At 43.0% G+C, this 26,025-nt stretch overlaps 1 protein-coding gene across 1 annotated transcript; it reads right to left on the bottom strand.

The window, feature by feature from the left end:
• Nucleotides 1-13,375: 13,375 nt before the first annotated feature.
• Nucleotides 13,376-24,940, bottom strand: LOC121158669 (glutathione S-transferase Yc-like). The gene is made up of 6 exons (XM_040983539.1): nt 24,845-24,940; nt 19,051-19,102; nt 17,970-18,102; nt 15,398-15,539; nt 14,324-14,455; nt 13,376-13,495 (listed from the first exon to the last, which is right to left on the bottom strand). The coding sequence occupies exons 1-6, from the start codon at nt 24,929-24,931 to the stop codon at nt 13,376-13,378; spliced, it is 666 nt and encodes a 221-aa protein (XP_040839473.1). The 5' UTR covers nt 24,932-24,940.
• Between the last annotated feature and the right edge of the window lie 1,085 nt (nt 24,941-26,025).

Here is a 26,025-nt window from a genome sequence, read left to right as displayed (position 1 = left end):
TTACACATATGACAATACAGATTTAGGAGTTTAGTAATACTTCCCACTCATCCCTTTTGCCTCCCTGTGTTCCCTACCTGACCTCTACTTTCCCTAATTTTTTTTCTGGTTTTTACAATAGCAAAATTTCAGTTCACTTTGCAATTTCACACTCCATTAGGAAATGATATCAATACGAGGCAATGAAGAAATAATAAGAAAGAACATAAAAAGGACCTACTGTTCCTCAAGAGTGGAAACAAAGGCTGTATATAACAATCAAATTCTAAAACAGCTCATGTAACTGCAGATTCCATTTTTGTACACTTTGTGTTAGTTATCACAGATTAGGGACTGAAATAGCAGAATGTTGAACTTGTGAAGCTGAAGGACTATACTGCTGTAATGATTTGGGTGGCAATGGTGGCTGGGGGAATTGGAAAAGAAGAAAGGATAGGGAAAGGGGGAAATCTCAATACCTACCAAAATGTATTATGCAAAATAATAAAAAAAGTTTAATTGAAAAAGTTTTAATAACAAAGATTAGGGACATCCTTAACCCTGTATTACCTCATCCTAACTTGATTATATCTCCAAAGACACTGGAGATGGAGATGGACACGCTAACAGGTAAGTGTGTTAGGGAGTGAACATACACCTTTTGGGGACACAGTGTAACCCACAGCCTCACACTAGAGAATGAGCTAATTGTGGAAGCTAATGCGCCTGATCAGGAAAGCTCTCCTGGATCTGTGGTCAGACACAGTTTCATAAAGAGTAGGGTCATATCTGAGATGAGGCTTACAGAAAAGGCAAGTTGTGGCTGGTGCAGTGGATAGAACCACAGAGGAGCAAGAGGAGTGGGATCCCAGTGAGAGCAGCACATCAATAGTTAGAGCATGGAGAAATCGTTTGAGGAAAAAGAAGATATTTGGACTGAAGACAGCACTAATGCACAAGGTAAGGAGAGAGGAGTGATGAGGAAGTGAGATCAAGGAACAAAGCCCAGAGACCTGTGGACTTAGGCGGCCATGGCAAGATGCTTAAATGTTTGTCCTAAGAACACTCAGGGCCCTGTGATCACCACAGCCCCTCTGTGTCATTGGCCAGCCTGTCATGTGCAAAATCTAATCATCTTCTAAATCTTCTTTTAAGTCATTCGAGCATCCATTTCAGAATAGCAAATCATTTCTTATTCAGACACTGCCTCTCATGTTAGAAGATAACTGCACGCACATGAGACGATTGAAGGCAGTCTGAGCAGACAGCCACTAACGACCCCCACACGGCCAGATTACCAGTGAGGTACAAGGACAAATTTCTATAGCGTGATTTTGGAAGAAATACAAAGAACATATTCTATCCATTATAGCAAAAGTCACTCATTAGAGGCTAGTTAGTGATTTCTAATCAATGAAGCTGAATATTTTGTTTTTCTAGGATGTAAGTGTCCTGGGCTTCAATTTCTTACATAAAACCCAGTGCTCTGTTGCCACCCCAACTCCTGACCTCCTAGTAGTCAACGACCACATGAGATCAACTCGGGGGTTTATTCCATTCAGTGAATTAGGTAGCCAAGAGACATAGGAAACACAGTCAGTCCTCAGCTGCTATCTGCCTCGCCGAGCCCCTGCTGTGCTCTGGACTCCCTAATCTGAGGAGGTTTGGGCACAACACTGGAACAACAGCATCCTCATCCCCTACAGCCTAAAGGAAGGAAAGAGGAGATCCCCCTACTGTGTTTCTAGTGTCTGGAACCTCCTGATGCAGAATGAAATACACAGTCGCTTTTCTCTCCTGTTCTCAGTGAGACCAGAATGCAGCAGTTTCTACTTTTAGACATGTACTAGTCCAATACCCTGGGGTCTCCCAGAAAATCAAGAGTGTGATGGGTTGAATGCCAGGCATTAGCAGTGGCTACCTCTGTTCACAGTACCAGCTGGGTGTGGTGGGGCAGAGATATGAGGCTCATGCTTTAGTCATGTTATTCCTAGAGTTTGTACACTCTCCTTCGAACTTTGTTTTCTGTAGTTGATGGTAGTTTAGCTATCACAGCAATTTGAACTGTTCCTGTGCTTGGTGCAGTCACTGAGGTTTCTGCTATGCAGATTTCCCACCATGTGCTACTGGAGGAACTGGTATGATGAGCTTCTCAGGTACTGGGAATAGGCCTTACTGACACTGTGTGTGTGGCTAACACACAGATTCACAACCAGTATTCAAGTCAGGCACTGAAATCAAAAGATCAATGCTTGATCCAGGAGCTGAGTGAATCTCCAGATTGAGCCACTGCCAGGCTCAGCGTGTCAAGAGTTACTAGTGCTAGGTGGGGAAGGTGGGCCCCACAGATGCTGTGTGAAGGTGACTACATCTGTAAGAGTGAATTTTTCTCTAGAACAGAACGAGCTGTCATGGATCACTCCTCAGGTACTGCTAGGCTGTATTGATGCGGCTACCTCAGTCCTGAGTAACAAGTGAGCAACAGCATCCATGCTGCCATAGACAGCTGGAGCCGAGAGCCCTGCAGCTGCACACCAGTGCTGAGAAGAGCACAGAAATCCTGGATCAGAGATCCCAGCAAGCCACATCATTGTATCATGCAAAGCACAGAGATCAGACCTGTGAGCCCCAGGGAGCAAGTTGTTGCTGGGCTAGGTGGAGTACAGAAGGTTTACATCAAGGCTGCTGCGGTGTATGCTGGGTGGTGCCAAGCAGCTGTGGCCACTGTCTGTCTGGACTGATACACAAGATGGCAGTGGAGGGAGGGGCAGCGTTAGAGCCCAGTGGTGGACTTGGTCTTTCTGTCTTTCACTGCGCCACAGTGAAGCTGCTGCCTCACTGCTCAGAGTGAATGCATAGTGCACACAGACTTCACATGCCCAGTTGGGCACATTGTCCAGAGCAAAAACACATACTGTATCATACCATTTGAGTCTCCTGCAAGGTCTGAGCCTCATGGGGCAGACTGGACAAGTCAGCAATCTGCAACTTTTCAAATGATTGCAGAGCAGATAATGAAGAGGATAATCCCAATTCCAATGGGACATAATTATTATAAACTAATATTATATGAATACCCGCATTAATATGAAATCCTTATTTTCAGAACTATAGGGGCTGCCTGTTTCAGAAGCCTGACTCTCTCTGTCAGCTATTAGAATGCTATGTAAGCTAGCAATCTGGGCTTGCCATTCTCCTTTTGGATCCATTCTGTGCCATGGGATTCAGTCTGCCTTACTAGAATGCAAAAATGTCTTCAGGACTCCTGGGAGGAATATATACGGGATTCCCATCCACTAGCATGGCATAAATTGCAACAATAACTCCTGCTCTCAAGACAGTACCTTCTTGCCATAGTCCTGGGTCTAAGTGGGAGGAGACAGAACTATGCAAATCACAGCTCTAAAGTCAGGGAGCCTTGAGCTTTCCAGGGAGGGCTGTGGTTTTTTGTATTCCTTCCTGGGGATACAAGGTGAAAGGTTTGTGCACTTGGGCTCTGCCCACACTCCCCCGTTCACCCTTTCCTTTACAGCAAGAAACTCCTCAGCCATTGAGGCTGGGGCTCAGACGCGTGAAGTTGGTTTTGTTCCTCTTTGTTCTCTCTCTGTTGTTGCGATGTCTGTTGTCAGTGTGGCACTGTGCTTCTTCTGCTCTCTTACTGATCAGGTGCTTCTCCTTGAGGCACTCACCCTTACAGCTTCAGGTTCTTTTGATGGAAGACACGAGCACTCAACCTCTCTATAGGGCCATCTTGAATCTCCATACACTGTTTAGTAGGAAAATATATCTGTACATGTTAAATTTACATATTTAAATAAATTATATATTTAAATTCATATATATTTATCAGATGAAATGTCAGGCATTTTGAATATTCCTATTAGGTATTATTTAACACAAAGATTTTGTGAAGAAGTTAAATTTTATATTTAATCTTTATATATGTTGTGATACTTTTTACACCCTTTTGCATTTATATATATATATTTATTTATATTATGTGTTATACATCTGAAGTGAAAACAGGTACTTAATTTCTCTCATTGTACTGGAGAAATTGGTGAAGAATTGAGCCACTGTGCACAGTAACATGGCTATCTTCCAAAATGCTCATGAAGAACAAGTACAAGCATGTGTTAGCAATGTTATACTAATACAACCCTTCTTTGATGATGCATTTGAGTCAGCACAACATCATTCCGTGTTGACTATAACCTGTCTTGCCCCCATCTCAGTGCCACAATCTTTGAGCACTTCCTCACTGAGCTCAATAGTTTTGCCTGATTCTACTTGTCCTTTGAAATGTTCAATTCATTTGCAACATTCTAAGTCAACAGGTCTATTACCACACCTAGTGAAAACAATACTTACCCTTTAAACTCAGGATTGGTGAAATATCTGCAAAGGTTATGTTAACAAAATATTGATGGAATTGTTATTCATCATTCCATTAAATATATATCTGCTGGAAACCTGTTTCTCCCCTGGATGCTTCTAGAAACACAGGATACCACAGAAGACTAAATCTCACTGAAAAGTAGCCGCTTGAGAACAGCCTGCTGAGAGACTTTTACCCAGAAGCAGCGATGAGGGCAAGGGTCATGGGTCAGGAACAAGTTGGGGCATCTCAGGTACAAGAGGGAGGCCACTGAGGTGGAGACTTAGTGAGAACAAATTTAATGATAAGGTCAGAAATGCAATCATGGGTGTATTGTTTATCTATTGCTGCATAACAAAGTGCCTCAGAGTTTAGTGACTGAGAGTAACATTTATTACCTTACATAATTTGCAGAAGTCAAGAATCAAGGGGGAACAGGAGGTAGGTCTGAACTTGGATGGCTCAAGAAGTGGCAGTCAATTAATCAACACTGTGCAGTATCTGAAGGCTTAAATGGGGTTGTCACCAATGTCCAGGAAGGCCTACTCACATGGTTGTTGGCAGAGACTCACTTCTTGTGGAAGGTGGCAAAGTCCCATTTCCTTGGTAGGTCTGTTTCTCTGTGGGGCTGTCTTCATGACATAGCAACCAACCTCCGCTAGGGAAAACGACCCAAGAGGCAGCAAGTAGCAAGTCTTGAATTCCTATCACTGGAAATCACTGTTGTTAAGGTGCAAGTAGTCAGATGAGGCAACCTGGGCAGAGAGCATGTGCCGATAAAAGGGAAGCTGGTGGGGAAGGCACGGGGGATGGCCAGGAGTCTTGGAGGAGGATGTCAGGGACAGTGGGGAGACCCAGAAATGTGGGGCATCATGACACTCACAAGGCCAACAGGTGAGTGTCAAGTTGGAGGAGCGAACACTGGATTTGGCTACAGGAGGTCATCGCTGGCCTGACAAGAGTAGGTACAGGGAGGCAAGGGGAGTGTAAGCTGCATAGACTGGGCTGAGAACAGTGAAGTGAGAAGCAGAGCAGAAAGCTAGAACATTCAGCAGTTTCATTCCAAAGGGTGTAGATGTGGGGCAGTAGACTCCATCTGAGATCCAGAAAAGGAAGGGCTAAATAGGCTGGGCTCCTATTTAGCCGGCAATTACACTAAGTTCACAAAAAAAGGCTGAGGCTGTGCACTAATGCTTGGCAGGTGCTGCAGCAACCAGGGCCACCTGGTGGTCAGCGCCGCAGTCACAGTCACATTTAACCATTGATTGTAATCTACACAGGACAAACAGCAAGATGAAAATGCCCAAGAAAAGGCTGAGGAAGACTTTCTTGACTTCCCTAACACCTTCCAGCTTATTCCACTGTCTGTGGCTTCCTCCTCCTTTTCTTTTACTTCATCCAGGTTCTACATATGTTCCAGGGTCCACTTCTGACTAGGAGGGCGGTGAGACAGATACAAGGAACACCAAGGGTGCCAGAAGGCACTAAAAGCCAGGAGAGAGGCATGAGCTGCCTCCCTGAGAACCATCATAGGGAGCCAATGTTGCTGACCCCTGAGTATCTGACCTCCAGCACTACGTGAACACATGTTTCTACTGTTCAGGGGCAGACATAAGGAAATTTGTGAAATGTAAGTGATCTCCTCATGGGGAGAGAGCTGAGATGGAAGGGAAAGCCATTGCTTGGGGCAGTTTGAGAGAGCATAGAGGGAAGAGGCATGAGTGAACTATCAGGGCTGCACGTTCCAGGTCATGGGTCAGGTGGGAGCATGGGTGGCAGGAGTTAAATCCTTGGCAGCAGGGGAAGATGCAACTGAGAGTGGATGGTGTGGGAGTAAGAGTGAAAAGGGAGCCTGGACTTTCACCTAGTAGTTTACAGAGCTTTTGACATGCTCTTCCTCATAAGCCAGGGCCCTGGAGAGAGTTCTGCACCTCCACACGCCCAGGGAGGCAGCAGAACTGAAAGAGGCTCAGAGAGGAGCAGGTCCAGTCTGACTGTCCCTGTGACCATGTTTGGATTCCTCTAATTCAACAGGTATTGAAGATCCACAGGCAAGATTACCTGGTTGGCAACAGGCTGAGCAAGGCTGACATTAGCCTGGTGGAATTGCTCTACAGAATGGAAGAAATTGACTCCAGTGCCATTGCCAGCTTCCCTCAGCTAAGATGACCCATTTCACAGTGCAAGGAGGGCATCCCAACATGTCCAATCTCAGAATCTTGTATTTGATCTCTGGAGTGGTGATGTTCTGACCCCCCACCTTGTCCAGGTCTCTTCCTCCCTCCCTAAGTCCCCGAGTTGATCTTTGAGGCTTGATTCAGAGGCAGGAAGAGAACCTTGTTCTGCAAGGGAAGCTTGGATGGATATCTCCTTGTGAACAGTACTTATCTTGTAAGACAAAGGCCCAGAACACAGCTTCCGTCTCTCTCAGCTGCCTTTCCCTCTGCGGTCTCTGTGTTTGCTTTCTCTGAGATTCTCTTTACTCCATATTCTTGCCTTGAAACAGTCCCCAATCCAGCTCTCCACATCAGGATTTATGCTCCTCTCATCACAGCCCTCCTCACCCCACCGACACCATCATATTTCCCTCCCATTTCTCAGTGTAGAAGTTGATTGTTATTGATCTCTAACATAACCTTTAGGATTTTCTGCCTCCGGTTTCAAGTCTGTTTTTCCCAGTGTTCATGTCCCTTGTTTGGAGACTTTACTCTGCAATCTAACAGACACAAATCTGCAGGACTCACATGTAAGGAAGAAAAGGGAAGATTGTGAACCAGATAAAGTCCTACAGATGCATTTGGGGGAAATGCTACTGAGGTGTGCTTTCCCCCTCTCACTGGAGCCCATTTTCCAGCCTCTGCACTGGTGTTGATGATCCCCATTGATCTTTGTCTAGGATAGACCAGATTTCCCAGGTTGACCTATTGCTTGGTTTAGTCTTTGTACTCTGCAATCTGAGGCTGTTATTTGTGCATAGAAGACCCTGGAAACCAAAGTAAGCAGCCCCTGCACCATGAAGAAATTGCTGCGACCCGGCAGTAGGAGGAAGACGCCTGTGGATGAAGAATGTGCAGAAGAAGCAGAGGTTATTTCCAGCATGGGTATGAAGCATAAGCATGACCCTTCTCCTGTCATGATGCAGTAATAGAGAGCTTGAGGAATATGTGGGCCCTCATTACCATGAGGCTAATTACCTTTCTCAAAATCTGTTTGCTAATTTAGAACTCAGCTATGCACAAGTTGCTGCAGTACACTCTATTTTGTTTTAGTGAATATAAAGTCATGATCACTTTCTGGAATACCTCTTCAATTTAAGTAATAAAACAAACATTACTCTGTTATGTATAAAAAGTTCATGCAACAGTTCTTGTGTACCTTGTCAAAGAAAGTTAGGTAGAAAATTTCACCTGATGCTGGTGCTCACCCAGAGATAATCTTTCCATGGTTTTGCTGCAATCTTTAGCAGCAGTATAAAGATGCTTTTTAAAGAAACTTTTTCTGGATAACCAATCTCTTTTTTTTCCTGTTCATTTATACAATCAGTATAGTCACATTTAATATGAAACATTGAATGTTCCAAGAGCTGCGTAAATCACGAGGCATATTCCAAGTTAAACTCCATCCCTCATGGGCGTTACTCTGGAGAAAACAAACAAAAAATAGCAAAGGGATTTGAATTTAAGAGCTAGGTTGCCACTGGAGCCACCTATATCTGCATTGGAGTGCATGATTCAAGCTCTGGCTACTTCATGCTGGTGACCCAGCTTCCTGCTAATGCCTTTGTGCATCTAGGAGGCAGCTGGTCATGGCCAAAGTAACATCCATGCAGGATATTCAGAGGCAGTTCCTGTCTTCTAGTTTTTATCTGTCCTAGTTTAGATGCTGCTGCTATTTGTGGTATGGACAAGTGAATAGAGTCTCTCTCTCTTCTTGCCTCAGTCTATTTTTTTTAAATACACATTTTTAAATAGATAATTTTAATTCATAAACTATATAAAAAGGCATACATATATCCGTATAGTTTTAGGGCTATCATAATTATTACCATATACTTGATGGCAAAAGACAAAAGATTATTTCCTTAGCATTTGAAGTCTTAAAGTCTGTATCTCTGAAAGTGAGATGTCACCCAGAATCACACTCTATCTGAAAGCTTTAGGGAAGCATCTTTCTTTTCTCTTCCTGGTATGTGGCTATGCTGGACATCCTTGGCATTCTCCAGTTGATGAAGTGTCACTCTAACATCTGTATCCATCATCCAAGGCCATTTTCACAGGGTATGTCATCTTCGTCCACATCCCTCTACATTTAAAGATGCCAGCAATCAAGTAAGGACCTGCTTAATCAAGTATGGCTTCCGTTTAACTTGATTACATATGCCGTGACCCTAATCAAGTTAAGGGCACAATGACAGGGAAGGTCTGGACATATCCTTTCTGAGAGACTTAATTTAAACTATACCACCACGCTAGAGAGTAAGTCAGCATACACCCAAGTTCTAACTGCAAGCATACCTCTCTAATTTTTTTTTTTTTTGCAAATCCGTTCTAGTATAATTTCATAGTCAAAATAGCATTACCTTGTTTAGCTATGGGGAGGAAGTAGTGTTACTGTATCAGGTAGTGAGAGGCCACAGAAATCTCTTAACGTCTTACAAAGGACAACACAACTCTCCCCACATGCACAGGAAAAAAAGACTGCCCTGTGCATAGAATTAGTAATTCTGAGGGTGAAAGCAAATTTTCTTATCCATTCTATAATTTTGTCATGAATTGACTGAATACGAGAGAGTCTTGTCACTTAGATAATTAATGGCAAAGACTGAATTATAATCTGCTTCTGACATTTACACTGTTTTCCTCTATTAGAACCAATCTTTCCAACATCCCTTTATATCTAGCGATATGTTCCACCTGCTCTTTTTTATTCCTATGTCATTAATTTTCCTCATTCCATTAAAGTCACATGCCCCAGTTTTCTAATTGGTTATTTTCACATTTCTGTGAAGATGTGTCCCACAGAAACTGAAAAATACAGGGCTCGAAGTATGACCCAAGGACACTATGGACAATGTGAGTATAAACCAGATTTGCTATTGAACTGGAGACACATTTTAAGTTATTTCTTTTGGCATATAATAGGAGGGATGTGAAGAAATGTAGAAAGATGGACAATATCATTATGTGACCTTAAAGACTGGCATCCTCTTTCATCAACATCTTGCAACACATCTCTGTGCATGCGTCACCTAACTATTTGTATGACTCTTCCTTATTACAGGGAAAAGAGTCCAGTTGAGAAAAACCACTCAGCGTTTCATACTGAACTACAGGGAAATTGCTGAAGTCAGCCTCCTGTTAGAAAACAACTAGTTAATATGTTACTTGTCAAGGTTGGTGACAAAAGTGTAAGCAAAAACCCATAAAAAGAATTGACTATTTCTGCAACCCCATGAGGATTTTTTTTATATAAATTTGACTGAGATTTGTCAAGGATTAAATGCAAGGACTATGGTAAACGCAAAGCTGCACTGTGGGGTTGGCCCAGAGGTGATGTCTATAACAAGAAACCTGAAGGCACTTTGGAACTGGGTTGTGAAGTAAAACACAAAACCCCCAGTTAATGTAAATTTCAGATAAGTAACAAGAAAAATTTTGATATCCGTGTATCTCAAATGAAGCTTGAGAGTGTTTCCATGCATGTTTACTATTTGTTTTTAACATTACTACCTATCTGAAATCTGTAGATCAATTACTAATCTTGAGACTTCTCATTGCATACTCTTCCCTCTCTGCCTCACTCAGATCTGGCTCCCACACCTGTGGGCCTTAGCACATGTTGTCATGCAGACTGGGACACTCTGCTGTAATGACGGCTATCATGTCTTTCCTTACATTATTTTTAAATCATATTTTTAAAATATTTATTGTTACTGAAAATACAGAGTTGCAATGAGAGGACAGAAAGAGATCTTCCATCCTCTGGTTCACTCTCCAAATGGGTGCAATGGCCAAATCTGAGCAAATCTATAGCCAGAAGCCCGGAGCTACTTCCAGGTCTCTTATGCAGGTATAGGGACCCAAAGATTTTGGCCATCTTCCTCTGCTTTCCCAGGCTATAGGCAGGGGCAGGATCAGGAGTGGAGCAGCCAGGAACTGAACCAGCACTGAATAGGATGCTGGAGTTGTTTTATTGCTTAACCTACTGCTCTACAGTGCCAGTCCTAACATTAAATATCTGACACCAGTTTATGGCATAGACTTAGACTTCTGGAAGGCATAGTCTTCATTTTGTTTGACATTAGTCCCAGTAGTCCCATGCACAATCTGACCAAGGTAGCAACAGAATAAATAAGATAGATTCAACATCTTTCAACGGAAAATTATAACAAATACAAAGAGTTGTGATCCAGTTGTGATGAAGCACTGGGGACACAGCAGCCAGGATCCACAGTTCACAGGACAGGACAGGAAAGTGGAGCAGACAGTGGCTTTCAGTTTTCCCAGAGGAAGTCAGTAGAGGGCACACAGGAGACCTCAGGACCGCATGAGAAACACAGTGAAGTAGGAAGGTATGCACAGACAGGTGGGAAGAAGTGGTTGGGTCAGGTGAGCCAATGTGCACAGGGTCAGGGGGAAAGTCAGAGGGTGGCATGGGCAGGAGTTGAGGAAGTGAGGAGGCTTTGGGGTTTTATTTTGCTGAGGACAGTGACCCATTGAAGAGCACAAAGAAAGATGATGAGATCCACATTTGTATTTAAAGAAAATCACTTGTCTTCCAAGTACAGAAGAGAATGGGGGCTGGCACTATAGCAGTTATATAAGCTAAGTCTCCACCTGAGATGCTGGAATTCAACTCCCAGGTACTCCACTTCTATTCTAGCTCTTGGCTAACACAGCAAATCAGTGGAAGATGGCTCAAGTTGTTGGGCCCCTACACCCACATGGCAGATCTGGAAGAAGCTCCTGCCCAAGCTCTGGTCCAACTCCAGCCATTGAGGCCATCTGGGGAGTGAACCAGTGGATGGAAGAGCTCTTCTCTGTCCGTGTCTCTCCTTCTCTCTCTGTAACTCTGCCCTCCAAATAAAATACAAAATCTTGAGGGGAAAAAAAGAAGTAAAAGGAGAAATTGGAAGGGATGCTGCAGGTAGTCATGCTGTGTCTTATCCTATTCCTCACCCTCTCTCCTACTGTGGGGAAGGTCATGCTACAGAAATCCATGTGCTAAAGCCAGAGTTGCTGGGGCGAGGGGAAGCATATGAAGGTCACAGTTTGTTGCTAAAGTGAGAAATTGTTCCTCACCCGTGCCAGCTGGCCCATGAAATGCCCCAGGAAATGACTTTGCACCCACATCCATTACATTCAATGTTCATTATAGAATCTGTGTGTGGGGAGAAACAATATGGCAGAATAGGATAAGCACATGTTTAAACAGACTGAAAATTATTAGCCAAGGTGAAGCAGAGAGGCCATGATCCCAGGAAATGGGAGAGGACAGGCCAACAACAGAGGGACACCTGGAGACCGGTGGATATGGGGAGGCAGCAGAGACAGTGGAACAATGTTGCAAAGACCAGATATCCCTATGGTGGTTGATTATTGCAGCCCAACCAGCACCTAGGTGGGAAGGAGAGTTCACCAGGACCTCATGAGGTGAACCCAGACATAGAACTGCCCATTCTGCTGATTTGCTTGATTAGACCATGAGCAGAAGCAAAGTGGCAGAACCCAAGTAAGCGGGTGCAGGAACAAGGTGGATTTCATGACTCAGATCCCCACCAATGAAGCACCAGGCAGTTTTGTGCACTGAAGAAAAGGCTGGAAGGTGGGAGGGGTTGAAAAACAACAATAGCCACATGCACTAAGCTGGGAGAGAATTCACATCTGACTCTGTGCAGTGCACTGGGCTCACAGAGACAATGATACCAATTTGGAATCCTATAAAATCCACCCAAAATTGGTCCAGGTGGCCTTCAGACCTAACGGTCAGCAGGTTCTGGCAATACAACACCACCAACAACCCAGTGATTTTAGGACAGCTGGCATCTCCATAACCCCCAGGCACTTGTCAAGCCAGGAATGGGAGGACAGCTATGCAGCAACGATGAGGCTGCAGCAATGATGAGGCCACAGCACAGGATCCCAGGGGGTGGAAAGTGGTAAGCCAGGAGCCGGGACCCTGGAGATCATGGTATAAGTCTAGCACAAGAGCCCAAGATTAAAACTCGCTGGAGGGAGCAGCACAAGTGACCCCAAAAGAAGAACCAAGTGCCAAATACAATCAGTAAAATTGACCTGTACAGCAGTGGGTGACACAACTTAGTAACTGGCCCTGAGGAGAGGAATCTGCTAACCAGATGAGCAATGGCCAAGAGTAAAATAAAATAAAATATTTTATAGTATAAATGACTTTCTTGTATACTTAATAAAAATTAACCATTGGCCAAAACAAAAAAGTGACTACTTAGGGGCAGCTCTGCCCTGAGTGACACTGGGAGAACTGAGAGTGACTCTCGGGCCATGCCCCACAGAGCTGTGAAGAGCAGAGTGAGAAGCTCTATAGAGCAAAGGAAATAAAAAAAAAACCACTCTTTAAGCAAAACAATGTGGCTCACTAGGGATGTTTCATTATGTTAGTTGTAGAGTGTTAGTTATTTTGCTGTGCATTTTTGAGAATGTCCGATGTAAAGTCTTTTTCTCTGTTCACCTTTTTGTAGATTATAAGAGAGATGTTACCAGGCAATTCTATGTCCAAAAAAAAAAAAAAAAACTCACGTAAGACTTTCTTTTATTTTTACTTTCTTAATTTCAAGAAAATAGGTTAGGATGATATTACCAATCTGATTTCATGCCATGAATAATGACATTGAATACATTGTGCTCAAAAGAGCTTTATTGCCTCACTATAATATATGAATTAGAAAAGAGTGTTGGCTCTAAGTTGGTCAGGATCAGAATTGAGTTCTGAGAGACTTCAGAACATTGATGTCCAGTTACTTGATGTTCAGGTCTGCTTTGTTTAGAAGAAAATCTTCTTTCCTTCTTCAACACTTTTCTCACTCACAGGTGGCTTCCTCTGGCTGCCAGGCTGCAGGAACTTCTTCACGGTGGGGAGGCTGCTGACTCTGGTCTTGAGGTTCTGCAGGGCACAGATCACAGTCTCAGGGAAGAGCAAAAAGTACCCACCACAGGCACAGCCAAGAAAGTCTTAACCCTCTTAGACCAGCTGAGTCCCCTCCATCAGCACCAGCCTGGAGGCTGGGAAATGAACCCCAAGGAGGACATGATTGGGAGGAACGAACAGCTCGGGAACATTTTATAGTGTTGGGGCTCTGATCAGTTGCAAACATCTCTGCCTCCTGACTCAAGCTTCAACCCTGCACTCTGTCACTCTTCCACAAAGCAAGGAAAAATACTGTGTATCAGATGACAACACTAAGACATCCCCAACTGAGATAAAGTGAAGATATGGGAAAGTGTAGTTAGCAATCAGGAAAAAATAAAAAAGCTTTGCTTGTTACAAGCAGTTTCGGCAATGAGAGACAGCAAGAGTTGTGTGAGCAGAGGGAAGGGCAGAGCTGTGCAAGGAGGAGCACAAGGTCTGATAGCTGGAGGCAAAGGTGAGGAAAGCAAATGGCATGGAGGAGACCTGCCCAGATGGTCTCAGGGTGGAAAGACCTGGACTCCCCTGGGATGAAGAGAATCACAAGGAAATCAAGAAGAGAGAACACAGAGGAAGAGGGGGCTGAGAGAGGGGTTCTGCTCACCCCTGAGTCCTGTGCACTGTTGGGAGGGAAACAGACTTCACAAGCTAACTTTCACCTAGCTTTCCTTGATGTATCTCAGAACCAGTGTCTGCAAACAGTTTTGGGATGTGCGACACTGGGTGAAGGGGGAAGGCCTAGAGTATTAGATGCCAAGAGTGGAAATGCATGTCCTGCCCTCTGAGGGCTGTGAGGTAGATCACCTGTAACAGAGGGAAGCTGGTGAGGATGGTGGGGTCAATTTCTTCCACGTTATAGAGCAGCTCCACCAGGAGAATGTCAGCCTTACTCAACCTGTTGCCAACCAGGTAGTCTTGTCCGTGGCTCTTCAACACCTGGTGATTAGAGGAATCAGAACATGGTCAGAGACACAGTCAGGATGGGCCCTACTCCTCCCAGCTTGGCTGCCTCTCTGGGAAGATGTGGAGATGCAGATGTTTCTCCAGGGTCCTGGCTCCTGAGGGAGAGGACCAGGTGGAGCTCTGCTCACTCCTCAGGGAAAAGCCAGCCTTGCCTTCCACTGTCACTTCCACTCCCATATCCCTGTAGCATTCACACCACTCACCCTTCCTTACATCTTCCCCCAACGGCAAGAGCTTAGCTCCTACGGCTCCATATTCCCACCTGTCCCTGCCCTGAAGAGTGCAGCCATGGCATTTCAGAACACGGCTCTCCACTCTGCCCTCTCTCCAGCATCCCTCCGTCAGAGGCTTCTCCTTCACCACAGCTCTCTTTTCCATGAAGAGACTATTTCAGATTCTATGATCTCCTCTTTCCCTAACCTGTGTCTGGGATCTGAAGTAACCTTGGCTGAACTTGAATTCATTATCTCTTGCAGCACTGGCTCTGACACCTTAGATAAACTGTGTCATAATTTGCAACTGAGAAATCTAAGGGAAAACTGCACTGATATCCCCACCCTACCTTGGAGTGCATGAAAAAAGTAGTAAAGTCGCATGATGGAGAAAAAGATGGAGAGATGAACGCATATGACAACTGTGAATAAATAATAAGATGATAATTATGCTAAAAGGTTGTAGGATGCATGTGCTTACTAAATATTTATTTGACTTTTTCTGGGTGGATGAGATTTTCCACAATGAAATTTAAGGGTAATATTTGATATTTGTTGAAATATTCCAGCAACATGGAAATCATAAATAATAAAAACCCAATCTATGATGACTTTGTTATGACCCGACCTGCCAAGGCATCCTCTTAGGACCTACACATTCTCTACACTCTCAGTGACACAAAAGTGAGCAGACTGTACTCACCTTTTCAAAGGCAGGAAAGTAGCGAATTTTGGCCTTTTCCTTGATCTGTGCTAGGTTTGCATCTTTTTCCCCAGGTGAACCAAATGGGTAAATAATAATCATTTCATTCAAATCAGCCATGCCTTCTGTATACATGTCAATCCTGAGAGACAAAACAACCAGTCAAGTGCTTGCATCTTAAGTTTGTAGTTTGAAAACAGGAACAGCAGAGGTAAAGAATTTCCCCTGCAATGGGTGCCTCTCACATGTCAGTTAGTGCGCTATGATTTTTGCTTTTAGGCTTGTGTTCCTTGAAAACACCTGCAGGGAAGATACTTGTGTAAAATGTTGATTGGCATAGGCACTTGGTCTAATGGCTAAGACTGATTCCGATGACCAAATCCCATATTATTGTGCCTGGGTTCAATTCTTGATCCCACTCTTAATCCAGCTGCCGGGAGAGAGTAGATGATAGTTTCTGTTACTATGTAGGAAGCCTGCTCCCAGCTTTAGCCCCAGTTGAGAGTTTTTTCTATATTCTGGATTGAATCCGGTAGATGGGAGCCCTGTCTGTCTCTCTTGTCCCTGCTACTCTGCCTCTCCAATTGATTAGAGTTTATTTTGTCTATGACCAAATATAGATACACAATACATCAATAGCCTGTTCAGAGCCACAGTGGTGAAAGAATCGTTGCATGTGACCAGTTATGTTACAAATAGGGCTGTCCTGTATCCTGTGTATAAATGTTGCATGGTCCATGTGGCTGAGGCCAGCTACTTGCATCAGCTTACAAGAGTCCCTGCCACCATCATCTCACTCAGGTCCTCTCCATCTCTCATCTGTTATGCATTCCAAGCTCAGAGTTATGCTCGTATTTAAAAGTTCTCTCAATTCCCATAAAACATGGTGTTTACATGATAATGTCTGAAACTATTCCTGTATACATTTCTCCTTTTATGATTCATTTATTTTTTTATTGGAAAGGCAGATTTACCAAGAGAAATAGAGACAGAGAGAAAAAAATCTTTCATCCACTGACTCACTCCCCAAGTGGCCCCAACAGTCAGAGCTGAGCCAGTCTGAAGCCAGGAGCCAGGAATTTCCTGCAGATCTCCTATGTTTGTGCAGTCTCTCAAGGCTTTGGGTCATTCTCTACTACTTTCCCAGGCCACAAGTATGGAGTTGGAAGGGAGGTGGAGCACCCATTTGGGATCCTGGACATGTGCAGAGTAAAGGTTCAGGCATTAGGTTATCGCACCAGACCCTGAATGCTTTTCTTGAAAACCCACCTGAATTATGCCCTTAGGTGCTGAAAATTTGTACACAGTTACAACAGGCACATATGACAGGAGACTATTCTCTTTTCCTAATTTAGTTTTTGCAATACTTAATAAAGTGACAGCTTTGTTGTCATATATTCACACACAACGATTGCCAATAATTTAGTGTTTGCATTCTATTCAGTACTGTTTAATATGCTTTCAGTCTTTACCAATATCTACACTAATTCCAGCACATTTTTATCATCTTCACCCAAAAGCACATGTATGTTTTCATTGCGGCCTTCCCCTGCCCACTGTCTCCAGACCTGAACAGCCACTTATCTGCTTTCTGTCTCTATGAACTTGAATGTTGTATTTCATACTCCTTTGTCTGTTCTCTCTGTTCTCTGTTCTCTCTTGCATTATGTAAAACTTTCAAAATTCGTGCACACTGTAGCATTCATCAATACTTCGTCCCTGCTCATGGCCAAATACCCTTCCATTGTATAGCCATGGCACTCCTTTGTTATTCATTCCTGTGTTGATGAACATTTGGTGAATTCTCACTTTCTGAATAATATGAGCAATGTTGCTATAGACCTTTATGCAAGTATTACTGAGGCTATGTACTTCTTTTGGATACACACTAGTAGTTGAATTTGTAACTTCATAATTAATTTTTGAAGAATTACCCCTACTCCTGTACGAGATATTATTTTTGACCATGCAGTTTCTTCAAAATAGGAAGGAAAATCCTGCACCAAGCTTCTCCCATACTGAATTAAGATAGCAGCTTTAGTTTTCTATAAAATGCATCAGATGGCTCCATCAACTTGGGCACTAGCTTCAAATAACCCTTATGAAGTTGATCTACCCAAACAATCACTCTGGCAACTTATGTTCAGAATCATTCCTCAAATGCCCAGAGTTTGCAACCATCTTCTTGCATTCTTTACCTCCAAGACCTTCATCTCAGAATATGTAAACATTTTGTCACTGTACTGTGCTGTTGGCTGGAGTCCAGGCTCGGAAGGCCTGAGTCCCTGGAATCATCATCTCTCTACCCTCTGACTTCATAACGTCTCTGGGTTTTCCAGCCTATGCTACTAGTCTGCATCTGTTAATTCGTCACTATTTTATGATTCCACCAACTGGCATTCACTCCAAGATCACTTTTGCCCATGTCCATATGATTCTGCCATCCCTCGGGTCATGCTTACAGCTCCACTCTGCTTGTTCTGATCCTGCTGCCATGGTCCTGTTGGCACAAAGCAGGATCCATGTCATCCCTGTGCTATGTGTTAATGTGGAAACAGAAAAGACACCGTACAGGGCTCTCTCCTTTATGTCTTTCCCATAGAGGTTGTGTTTGCTGGCAATGTAGTTGAGAATGGCTCGGGTCTGCACCAGCTTCATCCCATCAATCTCAACCATGGGTGCTTGCTGGAACATTAGCACTCCATCTTTTGAAAGGAGAAAAGAAAGAAGACAGTTAAATATCTATGGATCCCATTTTTCTAAGAAAAGAAAGTGTTTTTATTGTAATAACTGAAGAAATGAAACAAGAAAATATATGTACTATTTCATGTAAAACATCGATTAACTTTTAGCTTTCTATCATCCTTTACCTTACCTATCCTCCTTAATTTTTTCATAATATTTAATTAGTGCTTTCATTTTTCTTTTACGTATATTATAGATTTCTGCCATTTTCCCTTGATTTATCTTCATGAACACTTTGGGTAGATTTGGAAGAAGTTGTAAAAGCGTAGTCATATGCCACCTAGAAGAAGTAATTCCCAAAGCCTGTGTCCGTGACACCAATGCCAGGCCTAAGAGAAACTAATATGTGGGACCCTCTATGCACTCTTTAAATAGCACCAGTGGGCAGTGTGTGCAAATCAAGTCTGTGTTCTTGACTCTTCAGCTGCTGGCCCTTACTCTTCCTCTCCCTCCTCACACTCTCTCCTGTATTTCCAGGTAAGTTAGCACATCCTCCTTTTCAATCCCATTCACTGCCTTGTCAAATATGCAATAGAAACCAACTCAGAATAACTGGTACTTTTTTCTCATCTTATCTAGCAAGTGTCCATGGGTGGGGAGCAATGTGTGGGATTCTGAGCTCATGATAGCCATTCCTGGTTCTGGAAGCATCACAAAGCAAGGACAGGGCAATGGCAATACTTTAAAGAGGATTGCTTTGGGAAACAAAGAATTCTGGCTCTTGAAACTCTGAATTTCAGTTCTACTCAAGGATCCCAGCCCTGTTGTAATCACCTTCTCCCTCTCCACATCCCAATCACCACCCTGGAAACACAAAACAGTGTTTAATGCTTCTACCAACACTTACTCTTGTGTTAATACATTCTACTCAGTACTCTCATGTCATCCAAGTAGATAGCTGTTCTTACCCTTTCTTAACTTTTCCAGATCTTCTCGAGTTTTCATGAATTTCTCTTCAAACTGGAAAAAGAAACAGGAAAAAGAGCTCTTATTGTTTCGTTCGGTAGTATTATAGACTTTTACACTTGAGCAGTCCTGGTCAGGCACATAAAACAGAAAAGGTAGGATTTTCTAAGTGTAACAACACCTACTGGCATGGATGTGGGGAGAAAGACACCCTCCTTCACTGCTGTTGGGAGTGTAGGCTAGTACAATCACTATGGAAATCAGTATGAAGAGTGCTTGGGGAATTGCAAATAAATCTGCCATATGACCCAGTTATCCCACTCCTAGGAACATACCCAACAGAAATGAAATCTGCATATGAGAAGGGAATCTCTAATCCTATATTTGCAGCAGCACAATCCACACCAACAAAGACATGGAAAAAATCCAGATGTGCGTCCAAAGAAGAGTGGCTAAAGAAACTGTAGTATATCTACTCCATGGAATATTATTCAGTTATTAAGAAGAATGAAGTTACACCATTTACAATTAGATGGTCCCAACTAGAGACCATTATGCTCAGTGAAATGAGTCAATCACAAAAGAACTAACACCATATATTCTCTCGAATGTAAGGAAACCATCATGGACAGTGTAACTTCAATAATCAGATCCATACTGGTTTTTTTTTTCTGCATCCCATGTATTTTGATGTTTTTAATTTTAGTTTAATTTCTTCCAAATACTTTCTTTTCTCTTGTGGAATTCATTGCTGGCTCGTGGACTACACGGTGGCATCATTTTTCTCAAGAGACTTTTGTGTTTCCTTTTTGTCACCCATGTGTTGGTTACTTAGTGGCACGTTCTTTTACAGTGCTGTAATTTATTGTGTTGTTATGGCTGTTGTTCTAATTCATATCAGTTGTTGACCTTGTCTCATGGCTTCTCATTTATGGAATTGTATAGTGATGGAGTACTGGTGACTACCATATCCAGATATTGGGGTACAATGCAACATACATTCCTGCTTCCAAATAAAATATGGAATCTCAATGAAACTGTTGGAAATATGTAGACAATGGGATGCTGGACTGTCTGACATTGTCTGTACCAGCAATATCAGGGGAACACTTAAATAAGAGACTAATGGAATTATAACTCCTTATGAAGGACTTATTGTAGCAGTATGGGGAAAATCTGTCAGGGAGTGGGAGTTTGGTAGGGCAATCCAAGTCTATATGAAATTGTACCACAAAATCCAAAATAAAAAGAAAACAAACAAAATAAAAAATTTTATAAGTTTTTCAGGTACAGAGAGAAACATGGTGATTGGAAATCGAGGTTAGGTCCACCAAGAAAAGAGCAATAGGTGTTCATTTCTGTAGGTTCAATTTACCTTCACCCTGATCCAAGCAACGTGCTGTGTATATTAGGTCAGGATTCAGGATGGGCCATCACTAGAGGAAAGGCACTATACACATAGTTCTAAGCATGGAGTTGTAGCATCTTCAGAAAGCCTGTGTCTCTCCCTGAGGTTACGACAGAACCTGGTATGTTGGGAGCATGGACTGTGACCATGGACCATTCCCCTGCTGAGGGGTCTCTAGAGTGGTGTGCATTACCTCATTCAGCAGGAGACAACCAAAATTCCCAAAACACACTGGGATAGAACTCCCAATTTAGGGAAGGAGAGTCACCATACTAACATTTAACCAAACTTAATCTGAGTTCCCTCACAGCTTGACTGCCTGATCCATCAGCATGGGTTTCACACTACCTTTTCCATGTACCTGCTTGACTTCAGGCATGTTACTCAAACTCTCTTTTTAAACATCTTAAAACTATAAAATGAATATAGTAATGCTATCTGCATTGTAGGTGGATGTGAGTACTCAGGCATTAAGGTATGCAAAGCACTTAGCAAAACACCAATCTACAGTAACACTTCCATAAATACAAATATTTTGCTAGCATTTTGACCTATTCTGGTGTTTTATCATGATACCTTTAATTTTTTGGAATTAAAACTGTGTAATGGCAGTACAAAAATGTACATTTTTATTTCCCATGATCTAGGACACTAGGCAAATATCACAGCTTGTCCTGAAGCCAATGACTCCAATCAAGGCAGTCGTCCCTAAAAGCTTTGTGGGGACCCAGGAGTTCATAGATATATTCGCACCAGCTTTGACACTATGATACAATGTATATTCTAAGCAGTCTGTCAAACCAAAAGTCCAGTGGCTAACTGTAATGTAATAAAATTCTTTGTGATGAAAAGATCGGGGCATTTTGGTTTCTATCATTCCTGTGGAACAGTTTACTGCGGATCCGCACATAGAGGATCAGACTGTAGGAACTGAATGGTGGGCACTTCAAAATGTCCCATTCAGCAAAAGCATAATTGATGGGGTGAGGGTGGGGCTGTTCATCACAGGAGGGTGGCTGAGGTGGGATGCTCCTGGGAGGCTAATGGCTATGGGTGAAAGACAGTGATCACCTTGAGCTATTAAGAACCCTTACACAAGAAGTGCAGGCAGCCTTACCCACCACTCTCTCCCATTAGGGAGGTGGGCTGTGCACATCACTGCCGTTCGCCCCTCCTGTGCTGAGCTCACTCTGCTGGGACTGTGAAAACAGCCCTGCCCGCAGGACTGAGATCTGGAGGACGGAGAAACCAGAGGATGGATTTCTTAAAAATAATCACATCCAAAAAGTCATTGCAGTATCTGCATGTTTTTGTGGTTGTTGCTTCACACACACACACACACACACACACACACACACACACGGAAGGACAAGGTTAAAGTCCCACACATCATGAAGCAATAGCACACATAAAGGAAGTGTAATCCCAGGCTTCGGTAAACACTTTTCTGAGAGGCAGAAAAGAGCGCTCTCGCAGTTCTGTTCACAAGGCACCACTCCTTTTCCTGGTCCCACATGAGACACAGGGTGCTATTTTGTGCATTATTGCCTCCCTTTCCTCTGGACTAAGAAGTGCTTTGCTCAGTGTCACCGCTGGAGAGCAGCACTGAGCAGAGGCACACAGCCTTGGGCCAGGATTCCTGGTCAGGCTCACCCTGGTAAAATCCGTGCTCCTAGGCGTTTAGTTGCCTCCATCCTCATAGATGTGTACATTGCCCAAAAGGAGGTAACCTATTTGTCTTTTTCTATTTGAATGAATTTACTAAGGCATGAAGCTCTCAAGGTCACAGAAAGGGCATGACAATTATCACAATACAGTTCTAATCAATTCTAATATTAGCATGACTTCAATACAGATTCAGTGTAGTTCAAAGATGCAAAGCTTTCCTCTGCCTTTCTTGCTTCCTTCTTCCCCCTTCACTTCTTTCTCCTTTTTCTTTTATTTTTCATCTTTGACATAGCATGTTTTTAATCTACATTATACCCAAAGGCTTAATGCTTCAAATAAGAAGAGCTTATCAAGCAAAATACCATAGTTCAGTGGGAATATAGGCAAGGGCTAAAAACCACAATCAAAAGAAAAGATGTCCATTTCACTCACATATGGTAAATTTTATAATAATCAAAGATCATTAAACCATAGTAATAGCAGAGCCTTTCTAAACCACTGGTTTCACAAAGATATAAAGCAGTGTCACCAAATCACATTTGCAGCAGCAGTGATACAAGCAGGCATTTCTGCTTTGTTTTTGTTTTCTTTTTAGATTTTGGCTCCCACATGAAAGAACATGCAGTGTCTGGCTTATTTCACTTAGCATCTGTTTTGATACAAATAGTAGAATTTCATTCTTGCTGCAGCTGAATTATTATTATTAACAATTATTATCCATTGTGTGTATGTGTGTGTAAATGCATAAAATCACATTTTCTTTTCTTTTTTTTTAAAGATACATTCATTTCTATTGGAAAGTCAGATATACAGAAAGGAAGAGAGACAGAGAAGATCTTCTATCCATTGATTCATTCCCCAAGCTGCTGCAACAGCCGGGGCTACATCGATCTGAAGCCAGGAACCAGGAACCTCTTCCAGTCTCCTGTGTGGGTGTAGGGTCCCAAAGCTTTAGGCAATCCTCAACTGCCCTCCCAAGGCACAGGCAGGGAGCTGGATGGGAAGCAGGGCCACTGGGATCAGAACGGGTGCCCATATGAGATCCCGGCACACACAAGGCAAGGACTTTGGTAGCTAGGCTACCACACTGAGCCCGCAAAATCACATTTTTTTAACCTGTTCAATAATGGACAGCTTGAGTGATTCCATATTCTGGCTATTGTGAGCAGTGCTATTCCAAGGTGCAGATTTGTCTTTGATACAATGTGTTCATGGATTTTGGATGTATACCTAGTAGTGAGATTGCTAGATGAAAAAGCTAGTCTATTTCCAGGTTTATAAGAAGTCTCCAGGTCTTCTCCAGAGAGCCTCAGGAACTGGGGTCGCCTCTGATTCATGTTAACAGGGTGGCCAACAGATTACTCAGCTAATACGTATGTTCCTTTATGAACAGGCAGCTGGTTACTAACTACATCAGCTGGTCTTTCTTTACGGTCTGTATTTACACTCTGATTACATTGATTTTCTAATATCATCTATCTTAATCCATTATCATGGAAACTTCTAACATGCATAAAATAAACAGAAGAGTATAACATTTCTCCTTCAACCCATCAGCCAGCTTTAGCAGCAACCAACTCAAACACCTTGTTTCATCTGTCTGTTGGCCTGCTCCTCTTAACAGAATGTAAAAGGTGTCCCAGGTATCATACATCATATCCTCTAATCCTTCAGTGTGCTTCTCTAAAACATCAGAGTTATTTTTAAAATAACCTCAATATCTTATCACATTTGTGGCATCTTTAATAACATCATATATTCAACCAGTATTCATGCCTCTAATTGTATTACAAATACCATGATTTTTTTCTTTCACAACTTAAGACACAACCCATGTAAGGTCCATACATTGGAATTACTGTGGTTGCTTTCTCCTTTTTTTCCATTTCTTTGGATTTTAATGTTTTACTTGTGTATTTTATTTATTCAAAAGGCAGAGCCACAGATGGAAAGAAACAGAAGAGGGGACAGAGAAAGAGTGATTTTCCTACCACTCAGCTCCCCCAAGACCTGCAGCAACTGCAGCCGAGGGGGACCAGGAGCCCAGAGCTCACTCCAGCTCTCCCATGTGGACCCCCACCTGCTGTTTCTCAAGCTGCACATCAACACACAGCTGGACCGCAGGTGGAGTGGGAGCAGAGCCCCAGCAACACAGCGTGTGAGATGCAGGTGGCTCGAGCAGTGTCTGGATGCTGGGATGACTTTCTTCAGTTTGTTTCCCTCTTTGAAGGAAGAAATCTTATCAACTCACTAAGTTAAATGTATTAGTCCTTTTCTTCACAGCTGACAGTTTTGATCTTCTCTTAAGATTTTAAAAATTTTTATTGAAAAATCAACTATACAGAAAAGAGGAGAGACAGAGAGGAAGATCTTCCATTGGTTGATTCACTCCCCAAGCAGCTGCAATGGCCAGAGCTGCGCCAATCTGAAGCCAGGAGCCTCTGCTGGGTCTCCCACATGGGTGCAGCGACTCAAGGATTTGGGCCATCCTCAACTGCTCTCCCAGACCACAAGCAGGGAGCTGGATGGGAAGCGGGGCTGCCAAGATTAGAACCAGTGCCCATATGGGGTCCTGGGACGTGCAAGTTGAGGAACGATTTCAGCCACTAGGCTACCGTGCCAGGTCCAGTTTTGATTTTTGAATCATGCATATCTCCTCACTGACATGAGAATGGTATCCGATGCAATCACTTTATGAATGACATTAACTGTGGACTCACCTCTACTCCAGCTGCAGCCAGGAGCCACCGGATGGACTCCATTCTGCCCCGGGCATTGTAGTAGTAAAGTACAGGTCTCCCTGCCATGACAGCAGCCTCCTGCTCCTAAACATGAAGAAATGAATGAAACCAAGGAACCAAAAATGCATTTTTTTTTCTAGGGCTGAACAATACTAACAATTCTAAAAAAGCCTCTTCATTATTTGTGACAGGCTCAAATCATTAGCCATTCAAAGACACCGTCTTATGGAACCCAACCGTCTCATGTCCCCATTGGCTACGTGTGACTGTACTTGGCAAGATGATAGATGAGAGGCCATGGTAATAACGTGTGTGCAAGTATACTTGGCAGGAAAAACTGGAAAACTAATGTTTGTTGGAGATTGTCAAATATCTTGCCCTACTTCCTTTGGTATGTCATTCTGCTATTTTTACTATTTTTACTCTCCACAATAGCTGCATGAACTAGGTGTTAGTGCCTGCACTTTTTGATTAATGAAACTTGGTAGCAATACAGTTAATAGCAATGTGCAGTTATACTCAGGCTGACAGCAGATTTGAATATTCAAACCAGGTCTAACAATGAAAGAGCCCAGCACACACACACACACACACACACACACACACACACACACACACACACACAAGTGAAGTCCCTGGGAATCCTTTTGGGGGCCTTGAAACCACAGGCCATTGCTGATGGAGAGGCCTAGGAGGGCTCTTCTCTTTTTCAATATTTTAACCTTTGGGCTGCATTTGATAAAAAACAGAAATTTGCCTACAGACAGTTAACTGTAGCTCAGCGATCCAAATTCCTTCCAGGTAGAAGAGGCCAACTCCTTGCTTCTTTTGAAGTACTATAACTAGGTGCACATAATCCAGAAGAGAAGAAATGAAGTGAACATTACTCAATATCTGACACATACCGGACATTCTCATAAAGGTTACCATTCCCTCTGGGCACTGCTGACTCCTATTCTGATGATGCTAGGTGACTCTGAGTGCTCGTTGAAAGCTAGTTTGTGCTCCAGTGATTATCTACCTTCAGTTGTAAGTGAGTGAGATGTCCTGTGGTCCAGTGATTATCAACCAAGGGTGATTCTCCTCTCCTGCTCCAAGGGCTGTTTAGCAATGTCTCAAGAAACTCTGGGTGTTCATAATGTGGGGGGATGAGGGTTAGT

This window comes from Ochotona curzoniae, unplaced genomic scaffold (assembly GCF_017591425.1).
Source record: "Ochotona curzoniae isolate NIBS_2020 unplaced genomic scaffold, NIBS_Ocur_1.0 contig_3819, whole genome shotgun sequence".
NCBI lineage: Eukaryota > Metazoa > Chordata > Mammalia > Lagomorpha > Ochotonidae > Ochotona > Ochotona curzoniae.
The sequence above is the reverse complement of the archived record's forward strand: the minus strand, read 5'-3'. Positions and strand labels throughout refer to the sequence as shown.